This window comes from Drosophila willistoni (assembly GCF_018902025.1).
Source record: "Drosophila willistoni isolate 14030-0811.24 chromosome 2R unlocalized genomic scaffold, UCI_dwil_1.1 Seg167, whole genome shotgun sequence".
NCBI lineage: Eukaryota > Metazoa > Arthropoda > Insecta > Diptera > Drosophilidae > Drosophila > Drosophila willistoni.
Window position 1 is genome coordinate 17,149,024 of NW_025814050.1, and position 9,906 is coordinate 17,158,929.

General features: G+C 32.1%; 1 protein-coding gene across 2 annotated transcripts in view; it reads right to left on the bottom strand.

The window, feature by feature from the left end:
• LOC6641877 overlaps nt 1-9,014 on the bottom strand; it is a 51,619-nt gene extending 42,605 nt beyond the window's left edge. The window contains exons 1-3 of one of the 2 annotated variants that reach the window (XM_047010566.1): nt 8,619-9,014; nt 1,253-1,685; nt 29-217 (exon numbers count right to left, since the gene is read on the bottom strand). In XM_047010566.1, the coding sequence (XP_046866522.1) occupies nt 29-217; nt 1,253-1,334 (271 nt within the window). In that variant the 5' untranslated portion in view covers nt 1,335-1,685; nt 8,619-9,014. Of the gene's footprint in view, nt 1-28; nt 218-1,252; nt 1,686-8,618 lie in introns of those variants that run through there. The other variant, XM_023175778.2, reaches the window with a different exon arrangement.
• Nucleotides 9,015-9,906: the final 892 nt, after the last annotated feature.

Below are 9,906 nucleotides of genomic sequence, written 5' to 3' on the forward strand. Positions count from 1 at the left end.
GATTAAGATGAGATTCTTATCGTCTTACCCTTAGTCACTTCGATGCGTATTACCGAACCCGTTTCCGACTCTGTTGAGCTCCAGAAGCCACCATTATGACCATTTGAATTCTCCTGTTGGCCATGCCAACTATTTTGGGCATGTTCCTCATCCTCGCTGGTCTCCTCTAGGATGGGTTCCAGCATTTGTCTTGAGCTGGACAAATAAATGGCTGCATCTGCAATAAAAATTTCCAAATTAATCTTCAAGATTCAAAACCACACACATTTCACATATTACAAGTGGTCCCACTTAATAGCCGCTTCTTTGCCAAAGGAACCATCTTCAGCTGTGCCAAACAGAAAACTAAATATGTAAAAGAAACTAGCACCATTCTCCGGGAATGGGAATGGTATTGGTGACTTTGCTGAGACAGCAACTTCATTCATTGCCATTTTTTCTGCTCTGCACTGATCTTATCGGAGGGCTGTGTTTTTCTGTCCCTGAATGCGGGATGACAGAGCACAGTTGTCTCTCTCTCTCTCTCCCCCTCTTTCTCTCACTTTATTTCTCGATTTTTCTCTCCATGGCTCCCTCTCATTCAAAGTAAATGATTCATGGCTCTTAATTATGCAATTTATTAATAAAGTTCATAAGGGCAGATTATTAAAAGCAACGCTTGGAATACCATTTGGAAAATTGTTTATAATTATGTAGAACTAAATACTGCTTTTAAAATTGATTGGAATGTAAAACTCTCACGCGCTGAGAAAAATTCTTATCTACAATGTTTAATTTGTTAATTAAAAAAAATAATTGAGTATTATCAATTTTAGGAAATTTATACTTTAGCTAGCAATTTATCTTTTATGATTCATTTGTTTAGTCATTGGCTTCTTGCTTTATTCATAGATAATATCTATTGGGATTTGAGTTCAAATTGTGATAATTTATAGAAGTTTTAGAGGAGAATTGCAAAAACTTTTAAAGCCTTTATCTCACGTGTTAACTTTAAACTGATCTTTCATTAAAAATTAATAATCGAACTTTCTTAGATGGTATCAAAACTCTTTTCTATCGCTTTCTATCTATTCTTTTTAAATATATTTTCTCTAGTTTTTAAAGTGCTCTTCGTAAATTAAGACATATAGAGAAAAGATCCATTTTGAAATTTTTACCCTAGACTTTTAATTTTTTACTCTTTACGAAACTATTTTATTTGTCATTCCTTATGGGTTCTGACCCATCTATTTAGTATCCTTCCCATACATACCTTGTTGATCGAATGCTCCAAAACTGTTCCATGTTGTTGCTGCTGTATTATTTAGATAACCTGCCAAGTCCAAATGTTCCATTTTCCTTAATATAGTTTTCTCTTTTTAGTTTTTTGGCAAGTCTATAGCAAAAGTCTTTTTTGAAAAAAAATTTCAATTCGTAACGCTAAATTTATATTTATATCGTTGTTGCAATGCTTAGTTCCAAGTATCACATCGGTTCGTTGATTTGTTTCTCTCCGTATTTTCGGATTCTTTTTGTTAGTTTCTCATCAATGAATGCAATTTCGGGAAAAGAGGGGGGCAGCTTCTTCCATTTCCATCAGCCTTATCGCAATGTATTGAGTATTGCTTTTGTATTGCTTCTGTGCAATTTGGCGGCAGCATTCGGTACAGACTTTGTATTCTATTTTCGATAAGCGAAAACGATATCTGGAAAATACAAAAAAGACATGGGAAATTACGTTAGAAGCAAATTGGTGATAAGTAAACGAGGTTTATGTATGTGTATATGGAGACCGTAACTGATATATAAAGTAAATAGTAACTACCTTATGAACTTAACTAGAGTCTATATAAACAACTTCTTTAAAGTGTATCATAAGTTTTAGCAAAAGTTTTTAAACTAACAATAAGTTAATGTTAAACAATTTAAATTTAAGATATCAGTACTAGAAGGTTATATATTATATATTATATATATGTTTTTCAGTATTCAATATTTATATACTCCCAATTGTACAAAATGTATTCTTATATATTTGTATTCCTATTTCAGACGCCAAAATATTTCAACTTTGTGTGGTAGATTTAAATTAGATCAGCATCAAGACCCCATTTATTGGGCATGTTTTTTATAATATTCAAAAAATCTGATGCTCAAAATCTAAATATTACAATTTTGTTGGAAACTTTAATAATATTTCATTCGATTAATTCACAAAATAACCATCTAAGACACTTATTTTTGAAAAATATGCCCAATTGAACCAGATGGGTAACTCAGACCCACCTAACCACTTAACATCTTCTGATCTTTAGTACATCCTTATAATGATTATTAGGGTCTTTGCCATAGAGTTCTGCCACATTAATTCCCCAAAATGATATCATAAAAACGTTGTAGAACATTTGCAAATTGAGTATCGTCTCACATCACCATATTCGATTGCACCTGCTCATATGGCCAGAAGCCCTCTCTATTAGCTCAATATGTGGGCGTATTTTAATTGCTTGCCTCCTCCAATGTTAATAAGTATTTTTGTATGCCTTGCACATGGCAGAAATGTGCAAGTAAGAAAAAATATATACATACATATATGTACATATAAATATAAATCAAAAATCCACCTCCAGCCCCATCCATGGAAATTACAATTCTCATTGTGAGTTGATTTGCATCGCACAATAACAAAAGTTTATTTGCTTTGTGTACGTTGTTGCATCGATTATATATATATGTATATATAATACCTAGATCTACATACATATATACAGAGTGTAAATTACGATTTGTAGATTTTGAATTCAACGCATTATTGCACATAAAACTGGCTGATAACCCAGTTCCTCTTTTAGTACTCTGCTTAATTCAATGTCAAAAGGGTGTATAGCTTAATCTCTTTCCCTCTTTTCCATTGGAATTATAAACATTTTTGCTCGATCTTTTCGCTAACGTCACTGGGGCATCCGATCTGAATGTCTGTATGTTTATTTCACAATTGGTGCTATGTAAACTTAAGTTATTTATAAATGGATTGGAAATACATATTGCACAACAACAATAATAACAACAACAACAATGATCACATATAGACAACAAAAATTTACAAACAAAATCGATTGAAAGAAATGTTTTAATTTAAAATTTATGCCATTGATATATCTGGGTGGTACCGGGTAGAAATATATAGATATCGCTTCCAATTATTCTGGCGCTAGCTCTGATTGGCACAGAGGCTCAATGTCAAGTGTCTGAAAAACATAATCTAAACAGATTCTAAGACATTAGGGAATGTTGCAAAACCATTAGATCAATACAATTACTAGAATCTAACCATTTCTAATTAGAAAATCTTCAAATGCCTTGGCAAAACGATGATATCGCCGAAAATATCATGAAATGAATCGATGAAATTTAAAAAGGCTCTAATATATTTCCTTTATGATCATTGTTGAGCTTTTTAGTACAGCTATTTCGTTCTAAACAGATCTAAGGCTGTGAAAAGGGAAAAAATTGCCCCTTAAAGTATGTAATGAGCATCCCAGGAATTAAATTTTTAACACATTCAAATAAATTTCGTAATGTACTGTGGATAAAAAAATAATATTCAAAGTAAACCATTATTTATAAAGGCCTTTTAAGTCACATCGCATTCCAAAAATTATAAATTTGTTACAAATTTTCAGCATTTTGCATACTTTAAATTTTAAATACTCCTAATTCGCAGCCCTACAGCTTCGTATGATATGTGAAAACAAAAACACTTATTCACAATTTAGTACATGTCTTCTAAAATGTTTTAGCAAGCAACTTATTATTTAGATGAAAAATTTACCCATGTCTGTGAGATAATTTTTAGCGAATGATCTAAACCATCGACCAATTTGCGTAGAAACAAAAACCATAATTAATCTTGTAGTACAATTTATCTTTAGTATTTCTAACACATTTACACTTGCCGAAGCGGATCTAACAGTGACAACAACAGCTGAGTCATTATTTATTATTTTAACACTTTTTAGTACAATAATCTTTCATAATATTATTTGTTTTGTGGGTTAAGCAATTTTCACTTTCATTTTTTGGGCACTTCCTTTCGATGTTTTTCTTTTTATTAAAAAACTGTCATAACTGACATGAATATGCAACAAATCCCATCTAATAAATCATCTACACGAGAGTTTTGTTTCCATATTTAGATCGCGATCAAGATGTTTGGCATGTAAACAGCCGAGACGACTAAGACATTTGACAGCTGTCAAAAAGGGGAAAGGGAAAGCACATACAGAAGCCAGAGAAAACATTGAGGTCTGTGCTAAAACTCTTAAGAGCATGACATCAATAATTTATCTGTCTTATTGCCTTTTTTGTCTCAGTATGCAGAGCTTATCTTTGGCCAACAGATAATAATACAATATATAAGACAAAAGTTGAAGGACAACCTTTGGGTATATATCTATATATGTATTTATTCCACTTTGATTTGTAGCGATAGTGTCTAGAGAGAGCAACAAAAATTAAATTGTAAAATACATACTGATAAGATAGAAAACTACTTGGAAAGTTACTGACAAAACCATGAAAGAGGCAAGGCACCTTATATATCAAAATATAATTATAAATCGGAAGTTATTTACTTTGAGCTTTAGGCAAAAAAAAAAAGAAAAACCAAAAAGGCATCCATCAAATAATTTCTGTGTACCTTGCCAACAACTAATCCCCGCAATTTGTTGAACTTTGAAACGAGCAGAAAACGCGCCAATAACATGATCTAAACACACAGCAAAAAAAAACTACGGAGAGAAAAGATTCAAACAGTTTGAGAATTAATAAAAACATTGTCACCTGCAGGTACTTGAACATAAACACGATCTAAAGAGCAAACTGAAACGATCTAATAAACAGTTTTAGATCAATTAAAACATTGTCACATGCAGGTACTTCAAAGCACAACAAAAAAAAAGAAGAAAAACCAAAAAGTCATTCACTTTTGAAATAAAAAAATATCAAAGAAGCTAACTTCGGCTATGCCGAAGTTTATATACCCTTGCAGTATACTTGGCAATAATATTTTTCCTTTTTGAAATTTCTTTCCCTGCAACTCAATTCATCAATACACAAACAAAATATTATTTCTCTTTTTACCACAAGTTTTTCTTCTTCCATCATTTTCTAAGCAAAGCACGGCACGCATACACATACAGTTCATGTAGCGTTGCGTCTGTGTGTGTATGCGTGTGCTCTGTTGATTTGATGATGGCAGTAGTAGGCAGCAAGCAGCGCTGCCGGCAGCGTTTGAACCGATTTATATTGACTGTAACTTGTGTTCTATTTATCGGATCAGATTTTGGGATCTGAGATTTTATATCTATTACTATCATATTGGTAAATTTCATGGGGATACTCCAATTTTTGCAAAAATGTTTCTTCTAGAGCTATATGATATAGTGGTCCGATCCCAAAGATTTTCATACTTTATCTCACCCGGGTAAAAAAAAGCTCCCAAAAAAAATTTCATCCCGATAGCTCTTAAGATGGCTGAGTAAAACGCGTACGCACCGACGGACAGACGGACAGACGGTCAGACGGACAGACGGACATGGCTATATCGACTTAGCTTCTCATGCTGATCAAGAATATATATACTTTATGGGGTCGGAAACGTCTCCTTCTGTGCGTTACAAACATCTGACCAATTTTATAATACCCTCTGCAAGGGTATAAAAAACTGAAAAAAGAATAAAACAAAGTGCGTCACATTTCAGACACTCTATAAATAAATTGCTTAAAAAAGCCTAAGAAAAACAACAACAACAACGGCAACTATATAGAAGGGCAGCAAAATGTTCTTAGAAGAGCATAAATTATTTTATTAGATAGTCTAGGTAACAGACACACAACTAAAACAAAAAAAATAGAAGCACATTGCGGAAATCTTGAGGCAAACTATGGGGCCAGGCCATCTGGTTTTGGCCGTTTTTGCTTTTAACATATCCATTACTCAAATGGTTAAAAAGGGTATGCCAACATTTTTCGAAAACTTTAACAATTCTAAACATTGTTCATGCAGTTTATAACAATCGATCAGTAAACTTTTAGTACTAGTACTAATTTATGTAAAACTTTAATTTATAAGATTGAGTTGATTCGATTTATAAATAAAATCGATATAAAAAATTGTATACGATCTATGTATGTATATCTATCTATCCATACACATTTATCAGAACATCATACCATAAATCTTAAAAACAAGTTGAAAAAAAAAATTGGTTAAACAAACCTAAAAAATTATACATAAGAAGGTATCTTTGAATCAAGAATCAAGTATGAAAAGAATCAGTCGACTATATCTTTCGCACATTTCCCAATCTAATTAAAAGTTCTAAATTTGAAAACAATTTGTTTTGATGTCAACATTCAAGAGTCCTTTGTAGTTCAGACTATTTAATTAATATTTATTTGACTCTTAATTAAAATGTTTCTATTAAAATTTATGAGAGACGACTTTAAATAAATTCTTTACATATTTTAATAATGTTTCATTATTTTTGGCAGCTATTTATGAATGAAAGAATGAATAAATGATCTATAGGGTATTCAAAACTTCGAAGCATTGTAATTAGCTTTTGGTATCTCTTTTTAATTGCAAAAGTTCCTAGAGTTCACTTGCCCCAGAAATATGCAGTAATAAATTGTTTTATATTTTTTGTACACTTTGGTTTTTTCACTTCTTCTTCTTCTTTTTTTTTGCCGGTCTGGCCACGCATTGTATCTGAAATTCTGTTTATTTTGGTTCACATATACAGAAAACATATTTTTTTTTTCCTGAACGATTTTCTTCTGGTTGGCTTTTGGGCTGGCCCCTTTCATAAACAAATTAAAACCAAAAACAAAAAGCTCATATGAATTATTGGTTGGGCCTTTTGAATACATGAATATGACTGCACACACACACACACACAAATGCGCGCGCGTTTGTTTTGAGGCTGTCAGATGACTCACTTTTAATTTTTGGGTGACCAAAGTATCTAAGGGGGGGGCTTTTATGTTATGATATCGTAATGAGTAGGCCTAAAATGGGGTAAGGAAATGCCGTTTATTTTGAATGAAATGGGCTTATAGCGGATTTAGTACAAAGTTTGTTCATAATGTTTGCTTTTAGATCTACTTCTTATAAACTTAAAGTAAATACAACCTTAGACAAATCAATACAAAACTTGCAAAACTTTGTAGATTTAGGTATACACAAAAATTTTGCATTTAAGAGAGCGCTGCAAATAAACAAAAAAAAAAAAATAACAAAATCGAGTGATTTTTAACTCCAGCACTTGTAAATCCGAAATGGCATTCCAATGCTTTTAAACAGTGGCGGAAAAGTTCATAACTTTGGAGAAATTGGCCATTAAAATAGTAAAATAATCCATTTAAAACGATTTTAATCGTTTGAACCATTATTGGAACTCGAAATTTAGCCAGTTTCTTATCCCAAAGCTCAATTCATTATATTGAAACTTATTCTATTCGTTTTGGTTTCGAATGTTTTGAATGATATTTGATTGAATATGACATCAGCTCATTCATATACCTAAAATTTATTCTTGTTCTCATTCAATTCATTCATTTCGTATTAAACATTGTTCACTCGAATTTATATTTCTGTCATTCATGCAGCTCTTTAGTATTTGGAACATCAAATGAATTTGACAGCGACATCCATTTAAATGTTAAACATATCAGTTTCAGTTAAACATTATTCATCAATTTATTATATTATTTAATTATTTGTGCTTTTTAGTACACTGTCGCACTTGCAGCACTGTTTGGAGTTCACATTTAGAACACTTTAGATAAAGCATGTTTAATATCCCAAAAGTAGTATATCATAAACAAACCATAAACCATTTAAAATAATGAAAAAAATTGTCAATTTTAGTACATTTATAATGGACCTTATTTAAAGAGACAATTTTAGTACACTTTATATTCACCATTTCAATTACTGCAAATGTCCTCTTTTTAGTACACATTAAATAAACCTTCTAAATACCACATGATTCCCTTTTTAGTACACTTTGAATAAAACTTTTAAAATACTTTTAGTACACTTATGTGTTTGCATTTAGTACTCCTTGGTGCAGCAGTGTAGTTCTTAGATTACACTTATGGATATAAACTTTAGTACATTTACTTTACACTCTTTTAGCACACTGTTGTAGATTAGTTCGCTTACTGGGTAATTTGTGCAATTTGCTTAAGCAGTACATTTTAGTACAGAGCTTTCGTAATCGTAATTATACTCTATAAAAGAGATTCTAATTATTATTTTTATATTTTTTTTTTTATATATTTTATAGGTTGAGCGGCATTTGGCATTTGTTTGAACTTGTTTTTGTTTTTGTTTTCATAACTGGTCAGAGCACTTCCTATACTAGATGCTGGCTTATTTTTGGAATTGACTAAAAGCAACAACACTTTTAGTACATCTTCAATACATTGTTATTTCACTTCAAGCACTCACTTTTTCTTTTGAAATGTCTCTTATCTTTGCTCATAAAACAAATTGTTTACTTTGCTAATAACCCACTGCCAGGTCACACCCAAAAAGTCATTTCCTTTGCGATTCTTTCTGCTCATCTCACCTGTGGTCGTTAAGAAACTTCGTTTTTTGTCGTAATCCTTTGATTTTGTGCTAAAAACCTTAAAAATTTTTAACACCAAGGCACTAATTTCATATTTAGCTCATGTGTAAGTATACGTTTTAGAGTTAAATGTCGTTAAAGAAAAATGTTATCAAAAAAAAAACGAAACCGCATAAAATTTTTCGTGCGCTGTGATAAGCGGTCTGTTAACACACGTCGTCGAATGGCTATGAAACTAAAGTTTCTGTAATTTCGTTGCCAATTTTTGCACTTTTCGTTTAGTACACACACACACACACTGACGCACACACACACTCACACTCATTTAGAGTTTAGTACAAGTGCTAACGGACAAAAATCATAACGCTGAATGGCGAAGAATCACACCAAAAACCGCCGACCGCAGCGTCTGAGGTGCGCTTGAGTACTAGCAAAAAACACTCACTCAGTCATTCGTAGCAAAATCGTCGGCGACACACGATCATAAATTCTTTTGTAGTATGTGCCTTTTGTAGACGTTGTTGTTGTTGTTGTCGTTGTTGCTTTTATATATATTTATTTACAATTTAATAATCATTTTTTTGTTTTCCAACAAAAGCAGCGACGAATGACGACGACAGAAGCAGCAAAATCACAGAAAACATCAACCGGCTGCTGCAGATACTTGTAGTAACTTTTGGCATCATTGAACGCCCTCGCAAAAACACACACAAAAACCAAAATTGTATACATATATTTACGTACAATCAAAATATTTTATATATAGTATTTTAGAGCCGGCCTGTCGCTCAATTGAGAGGAGCATGGTGTGCCTGAGACCGAACGACATGGACTGGCAAACCAAACTGGTCAATGGGATTTACTCAAGGCTTGGCCATTGCCTGTTGAATTTCACACAAAACAAAAATAAAATCAAAAATAAAAAATAAAAACTGCTCATTGAGGGCGATAAGACCTGGGGGACTGGACTTATCAATTACAAATATCTCAAACTCATTGCATTTTGTTGTTTGTTGTTATCTTGGTCTCGTAGGCAGGCGAATCGATTGAAAATGAAGTTGTAGGTCGATTAAAAATAATGAAAACATTTATTTGACTTCAACTGCTAAATAAAAATGAAGATGTACTAAAGTTTAACAAGATAAAAACTATTGTTTTTAGGTCATAAAAGGAACAAAAAATAAACAATTGTAAAATCACGATAAACGCCCTCTTTTTGCTTTTGATATCCGTTTCTATGTATTGGTTTTTTTTTTTTATCAATGCTTCACGATTTCTTAATGACCTT